The sequence below is a fragment of the Gymnoscopelus microlampas genome (assembly GCF_963454915.1).
Source record: "Gymnoscopelus microlampas genome assembly, chromosome: 16".
NCBI classification, from domain to species: domain Eukaryota; kingdom Metazoa; phylum Chordata; class Actinopteri; order Myctophiformes; family Myctophidae; genus Gymnoscopelus; species Gymnoscopelus microlampas.
The window spans coordinates 44,375,712-44,399,586 of NC_139953.1; the positions used below are offsets into that span (position 1 = coordinate 44,375,712).

The 23,875-nt window shown below is 41.3% G+C and overlaps 1 protein-coding gene across 1 annotated transcript; it reads left to right on the forward strand.

Moving 5' to 3' along the window:
* Positions 1 to 350: 350 nt before the first annotated feature.
* rhag (Rh associated glycoprotein) lies at positions 351 to 22,749 on the forward strand. The gene is made up of 10 exons (XM_084083321.1): positions 351 to 693; positions 11,418 to 11,601; positions 12,054 to 12,204; positions 13,105 to 13,252; positions 14,993 to 15,159; positions 15,735 to 15,872; positions 17,524 to 17,645; positions 18,946 to 19,025; positions 19,153 to 19,226; positions 21,102 to 22,749. Exons 1-10 carry the CDS (start codon positions 510 to 512, stop codon positions 21,159 to 21,161), a joined length of 1,308 nt encoding a protein of 435 aa, XP_083939447.1. The 5' UTR covers positions 351 to 509; the 3' UTR covers positions 21,162 to 22,749.
* The last annotated feature ends 1,126 nt before the right edge of the window (positions 22,750 to 23,875 follow it).

A 23,875-nucleotide genomic window follows, 5' to 3' on the forward strand; every position in this document is an offset into this window, starting at 1 on the left:
TTAACAAAACAAAAAAAACTATTAAGAAAAAAAAAACACCAACCCTGAACTTGACAGTGAAAAATGAGTTGGGGGAAACGGCTCATTAAGAGGGGGGGGTCTCCTGTCCACTCAGTGACATTATTGTGTATACTGTCATTACTGTATGTTTTGCCTATATGTCTTGTTTTGGCCCCCTCTTTTAAAACAAGCTCACTCCTCCAGAGAGGAAACCCGTCCCACGAGGCAAAGTGCAACAGCGGGGAGGAGGAGCAGGGTCCCACCTCCCACACCCCCCCTCTGTTCTGTACTGTCATTGGTCACCAGGAAAACATGCACCAATTTAAAACCACCAGCAGCCTCGACCCCCCCTATCACACCACCTCAAAAGATAGACACACACAGAGAGAGAGAGTGTGTGTGTATGTGTGTGTGTGTGTCAGAGAGAGGGAGAGAGCCAGAGAGGGAGAGATAGACAGACAGACAGACTGACAGAGAGTTAACATTAGTGTGTGTGTCGTGTGACCAGCATGCCTGCGTACTCCACCAACATGAGGCTCAAGTTCCCCATTGTGGCGTTGACCCTGGAGATTATCACCATCATTCTGTTCGCCGTGTTTGTGACCTATGACGACGGCAAGGGCGACGACCACGCCAAGCCGGCCAATGGCACGGAGCCGGAGCACGCCTGGGAGCCCATGGCCCTCTACCCCAGTAAGTGGACACCTGTCCTGCATGCTGTGGCGGACGCGGCTCCCTCACCGGCAAAGCTTTTGATCTGTACTTGTGGAGATTTGGAGAGGAGGCTGTCTTCCTTTTTTTTTTTAAAGTGGACATCTGATGACAAAAAAAAGAAGAAGAAAAAGAATGATGGCTCATTATTAGTACGGCTGTAGATAGTTATAGTCAGTGGTGGAAGAAGTACTCCAATATGTACTTAAAGGAGTTAAAGTTCACCCAAGAAATGACTTATTTTCTACCAATTACACACCCCCATGAAGCCTTGAATTCATGGAGATGTTTTTGTTTTTGTCGCATTCCTAAGCCATATCTGAGCATTATTGGCTCAGGAATAACACAAAAAATATATATATATCCATGAATTCAAGGCTTCATGGTGTGTGTAACTGATAGAAAATAAGTTATTTTCTGGGTGAACTACTCCTTTAAGTGCAGTACTTGAATAAATGCACTTTTCATCACTGTGTGCACATGTGGAGATCTGGAGAGAAGTCTACCTTTTTTAAAAGGTGGACATAGGTGGAAAAAATAAAAAATAATGGCTGGTCATTAAGGCTGTCTGTCATATATTATAGTGTAATAATGGATTAATTGGTTGGTTTGGTCTTAGTCCAACCAAGACTTTGCTTGTTAATAAGTTGTTTTTATGTGGTTTAATTCTGCCAGTCTTTAACTTTCAATATCCAGTATTCATATTGAGAGAATGTTCATCTCTCCACCTCACCAACCTGAACCTGGCTGCTCTCTGCAGGGTTGTATGCAGTGGTTGAACATAACTTAATGCATTTCACTTAAGTAGTTCCATGTTTTGACAGTTTATACTTCTTTTCCACTACATCTCACTGAGATGTAGTGGAAAAGAAGTACCACTGAGATGATCTCAGTGGTAAATATTGTACATTTCACTCAACTACAATGATCTGACAGCTTCAGTTACTAGTTACTTTGCAGATCAACCCCACCTTTATCAGTTGCAACATGCATTACTATTCCAATAATATGATGGTGAAATGGGCCATTCTGCAGAAGTGTTTTTACTCAAGTAAATGTTTGGAATGCTTGCAATGTACTTGTATTTCTATTGTGGTATTTCTACTTTTACTTGAGTAAAACATGTGTTTTTTGTGATTGGTTTAATGTGAGACAATGTTTAAAGCACATCAGTGGATGTCACATTAAAGTCCATATACTTGTTTACTACTAATAGATAGGGAATGAGACATGCAGCTTTGTGAAGGCTGTGACTGCAGTCAGGGCAAGATGTTGATGTTTTTTATTCTGAACTTTGCAATTCAAGGAAAAAAAGCATTTAATCCTGTGTGAAAGCAACAGGTTGATATTGATGTTGAATATTGATACATGTTGATTGCACCACTAGATATGGACTGAAATATTGGAATTATGTGCATAGATTTCCCTATTTCACAGATCCTCAGTGTTCATTTATCCTTTTGTAACTCTGAGAGTGTGCAAAACCAAATGGACCCTTATGGGTCTGCAACTCTGAGAGTGTACAAATCTAACCAACTCAGGATTTTACAGTGTTGACTTTCAACTCAACAGTGAGGTAGCCTACTTGAGGCCAAACGGACGCACCAAACTGTGTGGGTCTTTTAGAGTTATAAATGGATAAATCAACACTGCGTATCCCCTGAAGATGAAGTGTAAACAGTTATTTGCATAAAGAGATTCAATTCTCACACTCAGAATCCAATTAGAGATAATTTGTGCATATATTTTGAGATTGGACTTGTTTTTGGCTTGTTGTGGTCATTTGCATTTTGATAGTAATTTGGGGCCGTCTGGTAAATAATCCAACGACAGCACGGTGGTTTGCTCATATATGGGTGTGGCAGGTGTGAGCCAAAGAGATTAGCTCTGGGCTCAATCTGAACCCTGAGCAGCACAGTGTTTGTCCAATGGGGGTACGTGTACCCCTAGGGGTATGAGGAGGTACTACGCCAGGTACATGAGAGAAAGTGGAACATGAAAAAGATTCATTTGTTACTGTTGTTTCATTGACATACTTTGTGTGAACCTGCTGATTTGTAAAGTGTTCAACTACATTACATAAACATATATCTGACTAGCACAACTGTCATCTGACATCGGTCAATAGGAAACTTAGTAGGAGACTCTTTGAGTCTCCGCCGGTCATCAAATTATTGGCTTAGGAATGCAATCTCCATGAATTCAAGGCTTCATGGGGTGTGCAATTGATAGAAAATAAGTAGTTTTGTGGGTGAATTACCCCTTTAAAGGGGTATTTCATTTTGAAACACTTCTGGGGTCATTTCAATGTCTACTCTGACTTTTGTGTGCACCCTAGACAGTTTTTAAGTCGCTTGATCCAATATTTAGATATTTGATATACCCCCTCCTTCCTAATCAAATATCTAAATATTGAATCAAGCAACTTAAAACTGTCTGGGGTGTACACAAAAGCCAGAGTAGACATTCAAATGACCCCAGACTTGTTTGAAAGTGAAATACCCCTTAGGATAGAAAGCCATGCTTATTTGCCATTATACTGTTTTATTTTGACCACTTATACACATATACACACAGAACATTAGAATAAATGATGTAAACCACGCCAGGTGCCTGCTGTTGCATACATGAATCCTTATGCAGCGTATTCCAGACGGCTACGATTAGGAGGAAGCGAGGGAAATCAGTAATAAGGAATGCGGTCCCCTGGGGGGGTCAAAACAGGCATGGCTTTAACATCAAGGCACACATCAGCTGTAAAAAATCCAACCCAGCAAAAAAATAGTTGGGTCTAGTCTGATGAAACACTGTTTCCAAAGAAGTAACATGAGAAATGAGCTGATTTGATCTGGATATGCAGAATGAAAACATCAGAGGCAGGCATATTTGATGCACTATACACACATAATGCTAATAGTAAGTAGGCCTACTGTCTTCAGGTGCTTTTACTTAACTTGAGTATTTCCATGTTTCAATACTTTACTATAATTCAATTCCATTACACCTTAGAGGCAAATGTTACCCTTTTTGTTTTTACTCCACTACAATTATTTGAACACTTTAGTTACAAGTTACTTTGTAGATTATTATTACAAAGCATACATTAACCACTTATCCTTTATTAGGACATTACCCCACTTATCCCTTATTATGGCATTAGCCCTATCTTATACCTAAGATCTTCTACGGAAACAGCTGAATAGCAAAGCAATGCATTGTAGATCGGCTATTTTTTTTCTCAAGTAAAAGTTGAATGCAGGTCTTTTACTTGTAACAGAGTATTTCATTTTGGTACTGATACTTTTACTTACAGTAAGTGAAACTGTACTTGAAAAAGTACTTCTTCCACCACTGGCTGTAACCAGTGATGGAAGAAGTACTCACGTGTATTACAAATGTACTTGAGTGAAAGTACAGTAAGTATAGGCATCAAAATACACTTAAAGTTCAAAATGTATAAAACATATTTTGAAAATAGCTGATCTACAAGCCGAAATATATAGGGCTGAAGTGGTTAGTGTGTTTTGTAATAAGAGTAGAGAGAGTATGTTTTACCTCCTGTCCGTCCGTCCGTGTGTCCGTCCGTCTGTCCGTCCGTCCGTCTGTGACCAGCTAATCCGCCACTGTTGCCTTGATCGCAGCGAAACTGTGCACACACATTCCCTGGATGCCAATTCCGAACTTCTGCCCCAAATTTTTCACATCGGCCTTTTATAGCGCCACAAGGAGGCCAATTTGTGCAAAAGATATTTTTTGACAGTACTCCTACAGATTTTGTCCAAAAATCCCGCAAATCGGTACACCGTTTCTCTATAGTCATTTAACGAAACGGGTCTTTCAGATTTTCCATATTCCATCCTGATTGGCTAAAAATGGCTTCCAAAGTTTGCAGGAGTACTCCTTTTTGAACAAAATGCCTCAAATCATGAACACAGCATGCAATTTCCATGAAATTTTGCTTGCATATTTCCACTATGCCAAGGAAGAAATGGCACAAATCAGCCTCATGGTGGCGCTATAACAGGCTGATGTTTGTACCTATAACTGCACCGATCAGTGTAAAACTTTGTATGCGCACTCCCTAGAGGTCAAGGAAAAACCTTTGCCCTGCATTTTTCACATCTGCCTTTTATAGCGCCACCAGGAGGGCGACTTACGTGAAACATTTTTTTTTATATTACTCCTTCCGATTTTATCCAAATTTCACGCAAATCGGTACACATGATCTCCATAGTCATGTGATCAAGACGGATGTGTTTGATTTTTCATATTCCATTCTCATTGGCTAAGATTGACATCTAAAGTTTGCAGTAGTGGCTTGTTTTGAACAAAATTCCGCAAATCATGAACGCAGCGTCCGATTGCGGTCAAACTATGCACTCACATTCACACTATGTTGAGGAACAAATGCCACCCTTTTAACATTGGCCTGTTATAGCGCCACCAGCAGGTATAATTTAGCAAAAACACATCTTTTGCACAAAATGCCCCAAGCCATGAATGCAGTGTCCGATTGCCGTGCAAGGCCTAATAAGAAATGGCACCCTTTTCACATTGGCCTATTATAGCGCCACCAGGAGGCCACAATAACCTACCTGACCTGGCGGAGACCTGTGCTCCGAGGAGCACTTTTTCTAGATGTAGTGGAGTAGAAGTAAAAGTTTTGACAATTGTACATACCGAAGAAAAAGTAAACAATACCTGTTTAAAAATACAAAAAAGTGTACTCAAGTACAGTACTTGAGTACATGTACTTTTTTACTTTACACATGTCTGGGGCATACAGAGTAAGAGGATCCAGAGGGGATTCCCTAACCCCCCGCCCCCCCCAGACTCACCCAAATCCATAGAGGATTGCCCAGTATGACCTGCAGTAACACCTGGGCGTAGCGCCAGTCACTATGGCTGCTGTCCAACTGCTCTCTTCATAGCAGCGCACCCAGCCACTAGAATGGCATTCCATAGTATTAACCTCTTAAAACCTATATACTTTGTTGACTGGAGTCCCCCCTTGGGTCTATTTTTTTTTAGTATATAGGGTTTAACTGGTTAATTGATGGCAAAGAACAGACACTTACAAAGTTTAATACAATTAAACGATGTCGTGCGATGTAATGCAGTGTTTCCGGATTGGGGTTTGCTGTCCCTGTGAAAACTTGACAACATTCCTGTAAACGGTTTGTCTCCTTTTGTGTTTGTAGGTCAACTGATTGATTGATCAGGACAAGTCTTTCTCTTAAAGGGACTGGATTATAAATCCTTAAAGGAATAGTTCTTCCCTGGAACCTTTTTCTTTGTTATAAATGTTCAATGTATATATTATTGAATAAAACCTTCAATTCATGGAGATTTTTAGTTTTTAGTTTTTGTCTCATTTCTGAATGAAGAATCAAAAAAAATTAAGAGAACATTTGATCAATCAAAAACAAATAAGGGTCCAAGCTTAACAACAGCTAAACTCTTTCAAAGAGAATAAATGTTCATCAAACATTCTCTTCATTTTTGGATTCTTCATTCAGGAATGTGACAAAAACGGAAAAGAGAGTGGGTAGTGGGGTGAGTATAGTTGATAGGGGAGAGAAAGTCATTTTGGGGGCTGAAATACTCCTTTAACTTGTCAAAGCAATTCAATCAGTGGGTGAATGTTAGTGTGGGAAGAGGCGAAGAGCCTACTCATCTTGGTGGGTCTGCGGTCTCACATGTCTCCATTAACTCCACATGATCTAATGATCTAATGACCCACATCAAACCCCTAGCATCCCCATTCTGGGCATGTCATAGTAGTCCCACATTCCTGCACAAAACAAGGCCAACCTTCCGCAAAAAAACAGCCGATCGACAAGCTCACAAGGCGTTGCGACGCGGCTGCCTTGTGAGCTTGTAGATCGGCTGTTTTCGGCAGAGAGGTTTTGTAGAGGGGGGGTGGTGGGGTGCGCGGATACAGATCAACAGAGTATTTAAGTGGTTAATAAATCTAAGCTTATTAGATTCCAGTCGTATAGGGGACATTTAACGCATTCTTTACCATTAGTTTCAGTTGTTAGAAGATTCCAAAGGCGGGAACCCCTTTGGAGTTGATGTGAAATGTTATTGAGATGACCGTCCGACCTAAATGAAAATGTGTTTTCTTTTCACCCCATTCAGGCAAGCTTCTTTATGCTCAATGCTTGTTGTTGTAAATAGGCACGCACGTTATTGAAATGTTGGCTGATATCTCATTACCGATTAATTGCATGGTCAAATCGACCAATTTTTATAAGCATCTTTGTTAAATACATGCATGATTCAATGTCAGAACTGTGTGTTTGCAGGGAGAGTTGTTTGGGACTAGGGCGCACGTGTGCACGCCAATGGTGTAAAGTAACTAAGTATTCAAGAACTGTACTTACTGTAAGTACTGTACAATTTTGAGGTACTTTTACTTTACTGGAGTATTTCCAATTGTCTATACTTTCAATTCTGCTCCACAACATCTCAGAGGCAGATATTGTACTTCTCTACATCTACAAGCTCACAACACGTCGCATCGCGATGCCTTGTGAGCTTGTAGATCAGCTATTTTCAAACATTTTAGTACTTTTACTTTTAGTTCTTTAAGTATATTTGGATACCAATACTTTTGTACTTTTACTCAAGTCAATTTTGAATTCCGGACTTTTACTTCTAACAGAATACTTCTACATTGCAGTATTGATACTTTAACTTAAAACATTTGAGTACTTTTTCCACCACTGGTGCACACACACACACACACACACACACACACACACACACACACACACACACACACACACACACACACACACACACACACACATACACACGCACACACACACACACACACGCTCGCGCGCACACACACACACACACACACACACACACACACACACACACACACACACACACACACACACACACACACACACACACACACACACACACACACACACACACAATGCAGACATCATTAATTGACATTATCATCCTAAACAAAGAACCAAGCATTAACAGGAAGTGCGTCTCCTCATCGTCCCACAAGGACATTAAGTTGTCGTCTGTTAAACACATCAAGGTGTCAGAACAGGAAAACAACAGTCCCTCCCTAGAGGAGGTGGAGGTGGTCGCGCGCCACGTCGCACACCGGAAATAGCCAATCTACAAGCTCACAACGTGTCACGTAGCGACACCATGTTGTGATCGGCTATTTCTGGTGCAAGACATTCAGTAATGGAAGAAGTACTCAGATTTTTTTACTTGAGTAAAAATGGCATAATGTATTAAATGTTCTGTTTCAATAAAAGGGCCTGTGTATTAAAATGTTACTTGAGTAAGTACAAAAGCAATGGCCTCAAAATATACAGTATTAGTCATTATACAGAATTGTCCATTGAAAAAAAAATACTTTATTGAAAATAGTAGATCTACAAGCATGCAATGTGTCACGTCACGGTCTGTCGTGAGCATGTAGATCGGCTATTTTCGAATAGCTGAAGTGTGAAATAGGGCTTAAGTGGTTTGAGTATGTTTCGTAATAATAGTCTAAATCAGCAAAGTAACAAGTAACTAAAGCTGGCAAATACATTTAGTGGAAAAGAAATATTGTATTGATTATGTATATAGTGTCAAAAAATTGAAATATTCAAGTAAAGTAAATATACCATATACCATGCGTGCGTGTGTTTGTTGTGTGTGTGCGCACGCGCGCGTGTGCGTGTGTGCGTGTGCGTGTGTGTAAAGTGCTTTATAAAGACAAAGACGCTTAACGTTGCTGTCAGTCAGGCAGGCAGAAACCTTGTATCTCTCTATATGTCAACCTTTTATGTTTTCGTAAAGTAATGCCCTACTTCATCATAGTTACAAGAGTGTCACAAAAAAGTAGTGGAAAATAACAGAGGTGCAAGCTCACATCGCATCATTGTGAGCTTGTAGATTGGCTATTTTCACAATTGTATTTAATAACATAAGAATAATAAAAAAAGGAACCGTTATGTACATACAAGGTTTACACCAGACCGCAACGATATGAGATAGAATGGCAGTATCAAGCCAGGCAACTCTTCCACAATCTTCTAACGCTACAGAGTCTGTAACTGAGCCACGCAAGAGTTCTGACAGGGAGCCGTCATCTGTTTGCCATTTCCGAAAATACATCTTAAAATGTCTTTAAAACGTATTTTTGAATTCCCATTTTTGCTATTATCTAAGCTAGATATCGTTGCTGTCGGGTGGAAACCTCATACTGTATGTCCAGAACTACTCATTTTCAGCCCTTCCATTTTCAGTCATTGCACGCTGTTCCATTGCGACTTTTAGGCGGAAGCAACAAGTCTGTCTCTCAAGAGACTATCAGGCGATCAGAGATCTCCACCTACCCAAATGCCAGGGGACATTTAATTCAATGTACGTCCGGCTAGGACTGGGTGGAAACCGTTCAGAGATTTAATCACACTTAAACCCTATTATACTTTGTTGAGCGGGATCCTCCAGGAGCCGATCTACAAGCTCACCACGCAACAACGCGCTGTGATGTGTTCCGAGCTTTCAGATCGCCTATTTTCACAGAGAGTTCACCTATTTTCGCAGAATGCTTCTTGCCTAATTATGACGGCATGCCCAGAATAGGGACATAAACTGCAGCATTACAGAACCACTGCAAATCCTTCAAATTGTGACGGTGATAGTATTGGTTTACAAAAGCAGTGTATGTTGTGGTGTATTGTATATCATGGGGTATTGGAGGATCGTGCCACGTTCCAGCCCATACAGTACATTGAATTTAGATGTCCCCAAATTATTCTGTGGACAGAGATCTTAGATCGTTTGCCTTTGTACTAGAATGGCAGACTAAACAAGAAGTTTATATCTTCTAGGACAAACATCAGAGCTGAAGTCCTTAATTAATCATCATCATCAATATGAGTCACTATGAGTACTCCATAATGCACAGCCATTAAAACACATCAGAAAACTTCTACTGTGGTTACAATAATGTTGACTTTTATGACATGAGATTTCTTGCACTCAAAACTGGCTCAATATACAGAACGTTAAACCTGGTTTGTGTCTCAGAGGAGGGCTGTAGACACTACAACCTCTGGAAAATTGATGCAAGAAAAATCAATTTCAGAATGCTAACTTTCCAAGAAGAGAAAGGCTGTAGTTTCTATTATCTTGGAATCCCCATTGATGATTGGTAGGCAGTAGTGATGTGCGGGTCGGGTTTTTTAATGACCCCGCCCCGCCACGGAACCCAACCCGCCTCAACCCGCCCCGCGAACCCATATATAAATCTATGGCTCACGCGGGGCGGGTTGAGCCCTGCGGGTCGTACCTATAATTCTGTAAAATCAAGGTTAGAAAATAATCTTCAAGTATACACCCCAAGTGTATTCAAACTGTTTTATTGTTTATTATTCTTATTCTTATTAGGAATAAAGACAAAACAAGAGCATGAATTTTTTCTTTTTGCGTGTGAGAGCGGCGGACCGCTCACCCGCATAATTGCCTCTGAAATCCTAACGCGACCACCCGCGCCGCGGGTTGACCCGCGGTACCCGCGGGTTACGTGTCGGCCCGCTCATCACTAGTAGGCAGGTTTCTGTCCACAGCAGTGGATCTGCTACTTTTGATGCTTTTGTGTGATGCTGTAGTATGATCAAGTAGGGCATTATTTTATTTTTTTGGGCGTTTATGCCATTATTGATAGGACATTAGGCTGACAGGAATTGGGGGGAGAGATTCTGCCAGACAGTGACATGCAGCAAAGGTCGTCGTGCTCGGGACTCGAACCTGCGACACTTCAGGTTACATTGAGCCTAGGTGCCTGGACCGCTACGCCAGCTGTCCAAGCTGTAGGGCATACATTTACCCCAAAAAAAAAGATGAGATATGAAGAAGTATGAGGTTTCTGCCCAACAGCAAAGATATATGAATTGTGCCTGCCTTTGATGTTTTCATTCTGCTCCATACTGAGATCAAATCTCCAGCTCATTTCTTATGTCACTTCTTTGGAAGAACAAGGTCTTATGCACACCTGATCAGCTCAGAGACGGGTGCGTAGGTGGGGATCAGACGTATAGAATAAAAGAAAATATTCCACAATAACAACCACTTTCATTAAGGCTTAAAGGGATTGTTCACCCAAAAAAAAAAAAAGTTTTCTATCGATTAGTCACCCCATGGAGACTTGAATTCATGGATATTTTTTTGTTTTTGTTGCATTCCTAAGCCAATAATTTGATGACCAGCGGACCGGTAGGCAGCGGTTCCGGTAAGAGACAAAAAGGAGACTCTTTGTGTCTCCTACCGGAACTGCTGCCGGTCATCAAATTATTGGCTTAGGAATGTGAGAAAAATTAAATAATATCCATGAATTCATGTCTCCATGGGGTGAAAAAAGTCATTTTGGCGGTTAATGGCCAACTATCCCTTAAAGACAAACTTTCCTTCTTCCGGCACCTGAGATGTAACTTTTTTTTGTAAGCACAGCATTAACATTTTTTTTTTGGCATCTTGGACACTATTATGTCAAATGGACTTGACTACCTGTACCATGGACTTATTTGAGATTGTGCCACCATGGCACCAAATTACGGTGTTCAAAAATGCACTGTTGTACATACATAGACATGTAAAAAAAAAAAAAAAAAGGTCCAAAAAATGCTGAATATGAACTGAACTGTTCTTTGTGTGTGTCCTCCGTGCAGTGTTCCAGGATGTCCATGTGATGATCTTCATTGGCTTCGGGTTCCTCATGACCTTCCTGAAGAGATATGGTTTCAGCAGCGTCGGGGTCAACATGCTCCTGGCCGCCTTCGGCCTGCAGTGGGGTCTCTTCATGCAGGGCATCTGGCACTTGACTGACGGCAAGATCAAAGTCGACATATTTAAGTAAAGAAAATGCTACTTTCCTTTTCCTCTTCCTTTTCCCCCGTGGAGACTTGAATTCATGGATATTTTTTTTATTTTTGTCTCATTAAGCCTAAGCCAATAATTTGATGACTAGCGTGTACCGGTAGGCAGCGGTTCCGGTAGGAGACACAAAGGAGACTCTTTGTGTCTCCTACCGGAACCACTGCCGGTCATCAAATTATTGGCTTAGGAATGTGACAAAAAATATCCATGAATTCAAGTCTCCATGGGGTGACTAATCGATAGAAAAAAAGTCAGTGCTACGCTATGAGCTTGTAGATCTGCTATTTTTGAATAGCCAAAGTATAAAGTAATGGTCAAAGTGGTTAAAATGAAATGACAACGGATGCTTTCCCGGTTTTAATAAAAAGTCACTCTGGATAATAAGAGCGATCTGCTAAATGCTTTGCCCTGTACATTGTAATTTACAGAATGATCAACGCAGACTTTAGCACGGCCACGGTGCTCATCTCCTTCGGGGCGGTCCTGGGTAAGACCAGCCCGGTTCAGCTGCTCATCATGACCGTGCTGGAGATCTCCATCTTCTCCGTCAACGAGCACCTGGTGGCCGAGGTCCTCAAGGTGAGTACCCTCCCCCTCGCTGTGTGACGCCGCTAGTACAGGATTCATCGCCATGCTGGCTTTTGGTGGACATTTCCAAAATGTTCATTTTTTCAGGAAATGGACAAAAAATTGAGTTAGGAGGTTTTGTTCATCATTGATAAGAACAGCTGAATGGACCTCCAAGCTCACAATGAGGTTGGAGGTCCAAAGGGGGTGGAGCCTGGAGTCAGCAAAACCAGCTAACTCCGGTGGAGTTAGCTGGTTTAGCAGAAAGTTTGAGGATCCAATGCAGTTAGCTGGTTTTGTCAGAAGCGCTTTTTAATGCTACAGGTCCATTTGGTTCCATTTGTACACTCTCGGAGTTAAGGTGGTCCTTGGAATAAACGAAAGTTAAAGAACAACTGTACCGGTGGACTCCCAATGCGCCATAGTGTCATAAATAAATCATTGTCATCCATATTCTGAAGACAACCTGGAGACTGACATTCAGTAATTGGGTTTTGTGATAAAAATAACAACATTATGTTATGTAAAAACTAAAACTAAGAGTTGTCACGGACAAGGACAAGTCTTGCCACGGACACATTTTGTTTGTGTCGTGTTTGTATGGACACATTGATGACCCCTGGGTTAGTCGGAGCTATAACCCCTCAACATCTTCACGAATCACCTGTGTGACACGACTAGTAGAAGCTATTATATAACTTTGTATAACCCCCTCCTCCACTTTGTACAATTACTCTGTTACAAATGATGTTTGCCTCTGAAATGTAGTGGAGTAGAAGTAAAAGTACTGAAAACTGGAAATCTCCAGTAAAGTAAAAATACCTAAAAATGTTACTTAAATACAGTACTTGGGTAAATGTATTTAGTTACTTTACCACTGAACGCGTGATGATGACCCTTGTGTCTCTGCAGGCCAACGACGTGGGAGCGTCCATGATCATCCATGCGTTCGGGGCGTACTTCGGCCTAGCGGTGGCGCGTGTGCTCTACCGTCCCGCCCTGAGGAACGGACACGAAAACGACGGGTCCGTTTACCACTCCGATCTGTTCGCCATGATTGGTAAGAGTCTGCCATTGTAAATGTATATGGTACTGTAACTCAGTGGTTCTCAACCTGTGGGTTGAGATCCCCAAGTGGGGGGGATATACTATTAATTTTGGGGGTCCCCAGTTCAAAGTAAGTGCTGCAACTTACTGTGACCACGACTTTAACTTTGTAGTCACTGATTTGTATGACTTGTCTATGGACAGAATTAAAGGTGGTGTAGGCCTAAGTCAAGGGTTCCCAACCTTTTCAGGCCGCAACCCCGCAAAATAATCATATTTGAACTGGGGACCCCCCAAAATGATCATATTTGAACTGGGGACCCCCAAATATTATCATATTTGAACTGGGGACTCCCCAAAATAATCATATTTGAACTGGAGGCCCCCCACCCTGACAAGCACTTGGAATTGAAGGAGTTGAGGTATTTCATTGACTCGGTTCCACAGATAAATATTGTGAAAATGGTCGATCTGCAAGCTCACAACGCCTCGCAAAGCGAACCATTGTGAGCTTGTAGATCGTCTATTTTTACAATGTTTGCCTCTTATATTATTTGACAATTTGGCCAATGTTTGACCAGTTTTTATAGTATAGTTTGTTGATTACTAACTTACCACTGATTTACAGCACATTAACATAATGTTGGTGTTGGCTTTCCCTCACAGAGTGCAGTTCATTATTTATGGTTGGATTATGCCCCCTGGTGGAGTAAATTAGTCCTGCAGCACATACAGAGCAACCAGAACAGTGGTTCTCAACTTGAGGTCCGGGGACCCACTGGGCTCTTTGAGGGGGTTCCTGGGGGTCCCCAGCTAAACGAATGATGGTTAATCAATTACCATACTTGCATGCAGTAGCCTAGTAAATTTGATCGGGGTTTCAGTGTTATAGAACACTCTGAGAGTTAAATGAAAGGTGATGATTTTAGATTTTCTATTAGATTGGGGTCCCTGAGATACAAATCCTATATAATGGGGGTCTGTGGCCTAATCGCAGTGGTTCTCAACCTGTGGGCCTGTGTTCTCAACCTGTGTGACTATGGGTCAACAACCAATGGTATAAAAACTAGTCAAACATTGGCCTAATTGTCAAATAATTGTGAAAATGACTGATCTACAGGCTCACAAGGCCTCGCAACGCGAGGCCTTGTGAGCTTGTAGATCTGCTATTTTCATCTGTGGAACCGAGTCACACTAAATGTAATGCCTCGACTACTACAATTCCAAGTGCTTGTCAGAGTGGGGGGTCCCCAGTTCAAATATGATTATTTTGGGGGGTCAGAGCCTGAAAAGGTTGTGAACCAACTGGCCTAATGCATATCAAAGTGGGCGTCCTTGAATTGAATAAAAGATTGACAATCAATGATCTAAAACAGTGGTTCTCAAACTTTTTCAAGGACCTCCCAAAATGATAAGTATTTGGCCGCGTAGCTTACGTAAAACAAAATATATATATATAATATTAATATATATATATATATTCAAAGGTTTGCACAAACTTTCACTATTTTCAAAAATAGAAAATCTACAAGCTCATAGTGCGGCACTCTGTGCCGCACTATGAGCTTGTAGATCTGCTATTTTTGAATAGCCAAAGCTAAATGTTTAAAATGATTGTGACACTATGTTAACTCATTTAGCTGAGGACCCCCTGGTACCCCCCGAGAGGACCCCTGGGGGTCCCCGGACCCCACTTTGAGAACCACTTATCTGAAACATGACTGTTGTCTTCATTAACCACATTGCTGTACAGGAACGGTGTTCCTGTGGATGTTCTGGCCCAGCTTCAACTCTGCCATCGCCGAGACGCCTGAGGCCCAGCTCCACGCCGTCATCAACACCTACTTCTCTCTGTCTGCGTGCGTCCTGTCCGCCTACGCCATCTCCAGCCTGGTGGAGCACAAAGGGAAACTAGACATGGTACATTAAGTGGAAGTATCAATACTGCAATAGTTACTTTACACAGTGGTGGAAAAAGTACTCAAATGTTTTCACTTGAGTAAAAGTATCCATACTGCAATATAGAAATACTCTGTTATATTAAGTAAAAGTCCGGAATAAAACATTTACTTGAGTAAAAGTACAAAAGTATTGGTATTCAAATGTACTTAAAGTAGCAAAAGTAAAAGTACATCTCACAACGCATCGCATCGCAACGCTTGTAGATCGGCTATTTTCAAATAGCCTAGGTATAAAATAGGGCTAAAGTGGTTAATGTATGTTTTATAATGTAGGCTAATAATTTATATCTGCAAAGTAACTAGTAGCTAAAGTTTTAAAATAATTGTAGTGGAGTAAAAGTACAATATTTGAGATGTAGTGGAGTAGAAGTAAAAGTATAGAAAATTTGAAATGCTCCAGTAAAGTAAAAGTACCTCAAAATTGTTACTTTACACCACTGTGTTTACTCTTGTGTACTAATATATACGATATATAACAATAACAAAGAAAGTGTTTGTTGTTTTATTTATTTATTTTTTGCCCCCACCCTGTAGGTGCACATCCAGAACGCCACCCTGGCTGGAGGCGTTGCCGTGGGAACCTGCGCTGACATGAGCATCGGACCGTTCGGGGCCATGCTGATCGGCCTGGTGGCCGGGGTCATCTCCACCCTGGGCTTCAAGTTCCTCTCTGTGAGTAACACAGCTCAAAGCTTTGTCTTTGATTCATTGGATATTTTATTGAACGCTCAAAACTGTTACTTTTCAAGAAAAGAACAAAAAACAATCTGTGTTCCAATGGATCCAATGTAGTTATTGTTATCGTCACAAGCTCTTGTTAAGGCCTTTCATTGGCGGACAGTCTGGACACACAAAACCACTTTCCCATTCACTTACAAAAATACACACACAAAAATAATAATATATAGCAGATGTACACATAGATATATATAAAGGCTAGATGACTCACCCACGCTGCTGGCCAATGGAGTACGACGCTGCCACATGGCGGCCATCTTGCGACAGTCATTCATAACATTATGTCTATGGTGCATGTACTTTGAAATAACCATAGCGTGCTCAATTTTCATCTGATTTTCAAACGGTTTGGTGTGTTGTAAACACCAAAGATGCAGTTATGATACTGCATACTTAATGTTATCTAAAAAAAAAAACATGATTATAATTATAAGTATGCAGTATCATAACTATATTTTTGGTGTTTACAACACACCAACCCGTTTGAAAATCAGATGAAAATTGAGCACGCTATGGTTATTTCAATAGTACATGCACCATAGACATAATGTTATGAATGACTGTCGCAAGATGGTCGCGGTTGAGCTACGCTTGCGACGCCCCCTTGGCCATCTAGCCTTTATATATATCTATGGATGTACATGCTCACAACGCGTCACAATAGGCTCTATTTACAGCAGCCATATTGGAAAGAAAGTGGGCCTCTTCCTTACTCCCTTCACAGGTGTTACCAATGATTCTAATGAAGGCCCTGTTCCATTTAGTGTAGCACAGTGGTTCTCAAACCTTTTAATGTCAAGGACCCCCATAACTCTGAGAGTGTACAAATGGAACCAAATGGACCCTTACGGGTCCATTTGGTTCCATTTGTACAATCTCAGAGTTACACACCCATAAGGGGCCATTCGGAACCCCCTCAAGGAACCATGAGGGTCCCTGGACCACACTTTGAGACCCCACTGTTGTAGCAGAGTGTTTCCAGTGAGCCAACATGCAACAATATCAGCACCCTGACTCTGTTTGAGCAGAATGGAACAGAGCCTTCATTAGTAGGCTATCATTGGTAATTTTTTCCCAATATGGCTGCTGTACATAGAGGCTATAGAGTACAGAAGTCATGACGTCACTCGTTCATCCCCAGGTTCGTAAAGTAATTTCGCTATGGAGAATAACATTGGGTCATCATAGAATCGTCTCATATGAGAATTGTGGTCCAAAAATAAACAAACTGTCCTGGCGATATTGTCAGGGAGGAGGTTCTGTATCGTTTATGATAGTCAGTCACTCATATTTGATACAGTCTGTTTCTGACAAAGATTTAACTAATTTGGCGGAAGTAACATTAGCGTTTTCTCACCGTCAGTTGATGCTTCATATCCATAAGAGTAAAACCGCCGGGATCATTTGTTTATTTTGGGAACACAGTTCTTATTTGACGCGATATTAAATACGTCTATGGGGATTCAGAATGGGGGTGGAAAACCGCGAACCAGGTAGACAAACAAACGATGTAAATTACGTCAGACTTCGGTGCTCTATTACTGATGCACCGATAAGTGATATTTCTCTCTCTGCTCCTCGGCAGCCCATCCTGGCATCCAACCTGGGCATCCAGGACACCTGTGGGGTTCACAACCTGCATGGCATGCCTGGCATCCTGGGAGGCTTGGCTGGCATCGTGGCCGTGGCCATGGGCAAGAATTCGGGGTAAGAGGGCTTCTCTCAGCGATCAGCCAGCTCACACACACACACACACACGCACACGCACACGCACACACACACACACACACACACACACACACACACACACACACACACACACACACACACACACACACACACACACACAGAACCTGTGGGTATTGAATGATTTTTGGGGGGGTTCCCAGATGACAGTGAAGTGACAATTTAAGGACTTTTAAGACCTTTTTTAATACCAAAACAAACAAGAAGGAACGAAGATAAAAAAGATCATGACTGCATGAAAAGTAATCAACAAACTATACTATAAAAACTTGTCAAACATTGCCCAAATTCTCAAAATGATAAGAGGCATAAAATCGTGAAAATAGCCGATCTACAAGCTCACAATGCCTCACATTGTGAGGCATTGTGAGCCTGTAGATCTGTTAACTGTGGAACCGAGTCAAACTAAATGTAATGCCTCAACTCCTACAATTCCAAGTGTGTGTCAGAGTGGGGGGGTCCCCAGTTCAAATATGATTATTTTGAGGGGTCCCCAGTTCAAATATGATCATTTTGGGGGGTCCCCAGTTCAAATATGATCATTTTGGGGGGTCCCGTTCAAATATGATTATTTTGAGGGGTCCCCAGTTCAAATATGATCATTTTGGGGGGTCCCCAGTTCAAATATGATTATTTTGGGGGGTCGCGGCCTGAAAAGGTTGAGAACCACTGATCTACAGATCCATTTTGTTATGAATTCTGGAGTTGATCTAGTGCAGTGATTCCCAACCTGTGAGCTGTAAGGGTGTCACAAGTGGGCCCCAAAACATTTGGCAAAACACTTTAACAATGAATGTTAAAAAGTGAATTGTATTTATTTTTTTCTTTAAAACCTTTAAAAAAAAGAAAAATGGTTGGGATAATAATACTTTTACTGGTAGACAATAGATAGATTGATCATGAACCCATTAAAACCGGGAAAGCGCCTGTGTCATTTTAGATTTTTGCGTTGGCTATTCAAAAATAGCTGATGTACAAGCTGATGTACAGATAGATGTACAAGCTCGCAGCTTTCAAGATTGAAAAATCTTGAAAGCGTTTGAAAAATCTAGAATAATTATGAATTATGAAAAAGTTTGAGAACCAATGATAAAAGGCATTTGTAGAGTCGGCCTCAGGTCTTAATGGGTTAAAAAGAAAATGCACGTGCAGCAGCGGGCCCTGATCCAGAAAAGGATGTGAACCACTGATCTAGTGTTTTGTCTGCAAGCCTTCATAATCAAGCTAATACGTGTGTGTGTGTGTGTGTTCTCTTGTTCAGTAACAGAAACTCGGCTGCCATGCAAGCCGCTGCTCTGGCCTCTTCGCTTGGCTTCGCGCTGGTCGGGGGGGCAGTCACAGGTGGGTGGACAGACGCACACATTATACAGTAGCTCCCTATTCACTAGTTTATGATTTAAGGCAAACTCTCTTGTGTCTTGAGTCAGGTGTTTTGTATGGATTTCAATGTGTTTTGTATTCATTCCAGGCCTGATAATGAAGCTTCCATTCTGGGGTCAGCCTCCGGACCAGAACTGCTTCGACGACTCTCTTTACTGGGAGGTGAGAAATCCCACCGCTCTAAATAGCATGTTTTTACCCCCCTTTTCTCCCCAATTTAGTTGTGAAGCCAATTGATTCTCCGGAAATCTCATTTGCCATTTATTTCAGGAGTGAGTCTGGCATTATCGCCCATTCTGCAATTTTGGCTGTGGGCTGGAGTTGGGCGGGAGTAATACTGTTGACTGACAACCCCTTCAGCCAATCAGTAGTGTTCCCCTTCAGCCAGTGCATTTTTACCACCTCCAGACTAATGTGACGCAACAGGACTTTTGAGACGGCCATGCCCAAAATAGGTTGCCTTATTCGGATACATGCGTGTCACTGCCCGCCCCTGCCGGTTCTCTGAATTTTTATTTTTAAATAGGCTCTGTCATGATTATTTGACCACATATATGAAGTTAAACAACTATTCAAACGATATCTTAAAAGTACATTCCGTGCCCCAAAAAATAAGTTTGAGAGCGTTTTAAAACCGAAAGTAAGAAGTAAAGACAACGCACAAAAAACAATGGCTGCCGTTCGTTTTTGGTCGGCAGCACTCAGGCTGCACTCGGCTCCATTCGGGCTCACTCGAACTCGCCACCTGATTGGCCAACTTTCGCTGTCAATCACAGAACGATGAGCGACGACGCTGATAGGCTCGTCCATTTGGTGAACGGGCTAGAAACGCCCAGACAAGCCATCAGGCCAGACTCCTTCCTGAAATCAAATGTAAATGAGATTTTCCGGAAAGAGGGGCTTTACCAGGCTAAATTGATTCCTCCCCACACACATTTCTGTGTTGTCACTGCTGTTATATCTTACTGACTCACCCGCCAGTGAGGAGCCCCCACCGGGAGGACGTAGAGCCTTCGTCCTACTCCTCCCGCTCAACACTCCCTGCTGACAGGTGCCGCCACCCAGTCCGTAGGAGTACGTGCAATGACCAATATCACCCTCCCCCGCCTGGCTTCCCTCTCCCAAACACGGGCCAGTGTTGTGTTTGCATAGACGCCCCGACAAAGCCGCTTGCACCACGGTGGATTCGATTCCACAACCTCCGTGGTGGTGGGCAGGGACTTTACCACTGCGCCAGCCGAGCGCTTAGGGGTCAACTCTTATAGTAGGCTGCACTAGCCCTCCTGTTTTCGTACCTAGAGGGGCGGGTTTAACATCTCCGGCGAGAGAATGCGTGTGATCCCATTGGTTCACCGATCTGTCCGTCAGCCCCCGCCCCGTCAACACAACATTACGAGCGACGCCCACTGCACTCTGGTTGGTTGGGGAAATGAAACACTTCCTATATCGGGTACACTGACACGCTGGTCCAGGCTTTTATTTTTTAGCAAAACTAAACAATAAAAGCCTGGAGATCGAGGCTACTCTTATAGTAATTTGAGTGAAGGAGCACTTAACCCATTTTCAACCTCATCATACAGGTATAATTGGTCCTCACTAATGCTCATTATAAGATGGAACCAATTTCTGTCTACTCACTCTGTCTCAGATATGGGCTGTGGACAGTTCAGAAACCTGCCTACCAATGACATTTGAACAAACAAACAAACAAACAAAAACATTTTGTTTGAAATGACCAAACCTGCCTACAATGATGTCATTGATAGGAGCTTTCTGAACTGTCCACAAGCTCTCCTCTGAGACAGTGAGCAGACATAAATGGTGCCATCGTACAATGAGCATTAGTGAGGACCAATTATATGAAGATTGGTCGAAAAATGGGTGAAGTGCACCCACACAATTTCCTGACTGTTTTAACATTTTTTGATTGTCCGGCTGTGTGGTAACCGTGGTAACCCCAATCCCATATGTGGCACTGCTTGAAAACAAACACTTTTCAGTTATTCTTGAATACGTTTTTGTCTGTTTTTGTGTCAGGTGCCTGAGGAAGAGACAGATGGTGAGGAGAGTCTGGCCCAGAACAAAGCAGAGGTTTAAACATCTGAACCCAACAGCCACCTGAGAGAGATCAATTCAGCACCACTCATGCCAACAAGTTCATTTACAGTGCTTAACCACTTAAGCCCTATTAAACAAATCTTCCAAAAATAGCCAATCTACAAGCTCGCAAGCTTGTAGATGTGCTATTTTTTTAACAAATTATTAAAAGATAATTTTAAACGAAAGCAAAAGATTGTTGCTCAAATATTCTCCACCGTTTTATCAATATGCATCTCTTCTCAACTACATTGATCAGGGAGGTTTGCACCTTTTTTTTGTGCAACATAATCAGGTCTCTATGAAATGTCATTATTTTGTCGTTCAAAACCTGCAATCCAGACGTGGTTTTGTGAGTGGAAACAATTTGGACACTTTTACATTAGTAGTATCTTGGAATGTGACTGACGCAGCTACAGATTGTGACTCAAGGAATTAAAGGAGCACTTCACACATTTTCAACTTTATCTTCATATAATTGGTCCTAAGATGACACAATTTCTGTCTACTCACTCTGTGTCTCATTGGTGGGCTGGGGACAGTTCTGAAACCTGCCTACCAATGGCAGCATCGATAGGGATTCAAAGCGAACAAAGCCATTGTTCTTGCATTAATAAAACAATAAAATAAGAAAATGACCAAATATGCCTATCGATTATGTCACTGGTAGGCAGGTTTCAGAACTGTCCACAGACCTCCTCTGAGATACAGGGAGAGTAGACAGAAATGTTGCCATTGTATAATGAGCATCAGCTAGGACCAACTATATGAAGATAGATTGAAAATGGGCAAAGTGGTCCTTTAATAACAACCTTGGATATGAACAGAGCAGTAATAAGCAGCATATGTACAGAGTCAAAGTTGTCTTTACAGAACAGTAACTTTCAGGACTTTTTAAAGTAATTTGCAACAGTCCTGATTCGAGTCAATGTACAAAACATAGGCTATATAGAATGTTTCACCGCTGACAACCAAATACACCAATAAGCTCTTATTTTCCTTCTTTTTATATTAAATATCCAAAGTGTAAAACTATGGTTTTAGGCCATTAGTATGGTGTCTATTTCCTCTTATTACTTTTTTTCCCTTAAAAAAAATGCAGTAGAACCTTTACAGTCTATGAATAGAACTGACAAATATTGGTGCCAACTTAAGCTTTCCTTGCATTGGCCTGCTTCGTTAGGTGAGCTGACTGAAGCCCTCTGCTGGAACCGCCTGGAATCACATGCCAGGTCTATGAGGTTGACATCAGCTGCAGAATCATCATGGCTCTGACCTGGGGCAAGGATAGTTAGTGCAAAACGCTCTTATCGCTTATCAGTTTTACGCTTGTCCCTGTTTTCTGCACAGTACACTCCTCAGTTGTTAATTTTAATGAAAAAAAAACACTGAGAATTGTATTGCGTACCTACCTGTATAAATACTTTTGCCTGAAGTGCATGGACTGCTTTCCAAACCATGTATTTGACATTATTAGAGTTGTTCCTGGACAAATAAAGTTATTTTTTTTGTATTCTATTTACATGTTTAATATCATATGCACCGTTTTTTTGTTTTGTTTTGTAATAAATAAATACATAAATAGACATTGTCAGTTTGTTTCAATCCCTGCATTTTTAAACAAGGTACCAACAATTGGTGTTGAGTATATTTCAGACATATTTAAGTATATTTCAGACATATATTTAAGTATATTTCAGATACCAGAACCAAACTGACTGCAGATGAAACAATATTTCATATTTCACTCATTTATGATACTAACACAAGCAAAACATCGAAAATCTGTTTTTTTGTGTTTTTTTAAAACATTTGTATAATATTTTTTGTTTAGTATACTAATACTGTCGTACATTAACGTGGTTTTATCCAATACCTTTGTTAATTGATCTATTTTTGTGATTAATAAAACACAAAAAAATAAAATAAAATTATAATATTTTCGTAAGCTTTGTGGTTGTAGAAAATATATAAGTGCTAAGAACAAAAAATGTATTTATTGAAAAACTGTGTTTCACATGCCTTAAACAATAGGTTGTTTCTTTCTGTTCTAAGAAGAGACCTTGAAACATGAAAGTGCTCTTGTTCAAAAAGGAGTATGACTGTCTCCAGATCAAATGTTCTTTCAAAACGTTTTAATGCCACATCCTGACCTGCACAAAATGATTACACAAGTATTTCTGTATGCACCTGTAACATGAGTTCACACATATGTTACCATCAATAGGCTCTATGCATAGCTGCCATATTGGAAAGAAAGTGGGCCTCTTCTTACTTCCTTCACAGGTGTTACCAATGATACTAATGAAGGCTCTGTTCCATTCTGGTCAGGGTGCTGATAACGTGCATGTTGGCTCACTAGAAACACTCCATTTTGGTTCCCAAATGGCCCCTTATGGTGGGTGTCTAACTCTGAGAGTGTACAAATGGAACCAAATGGACCTTGCGGGTCCATTTGGTTCCATTTGTACATTCTCAGAGTTAGACAGACAGACAGACAGAGACTCACCTCTGCTGGAAGATATATTATAACTCTATGTCTCTATGGTCATAACGCACCATAGAGTTGGTCAGCGTGGCCATAACCGATACAATATAACTCTATAATTATAACTAAACTCATAACTCTATCTATGGTCATAAGCAATGTATTGTAGCGGCCCGGTGCGGATTGCTGGTGTATTGCAGTCTAGGGGTTGTCATGTCAGCCAATG

Bases quoted from the DNA above. Each gene is read 5' to 3' on its own strand.
- rhag (XM_084083321.1), top strand. From the start codon at position 510: ATGCCTGCGTACTCCACCAACATGAGGCTCAAGTTCCCCATTGTGGCG. The intron at 19,026-19,152 runs GTGGGTGGACAG...TATTCATTCCAG, and splicing joins GGTCGGGGGGGCAGTCACAG to GCCTGATAATGAAGCTTCCA. The intron at 19,227-21,101 runs GTGAGAAATCCC...TTTTTGTGTCAG, and splicing joins ACGACTCTCTTTACTGGGAG to GTGCCTGAGGAAGAGACAGA.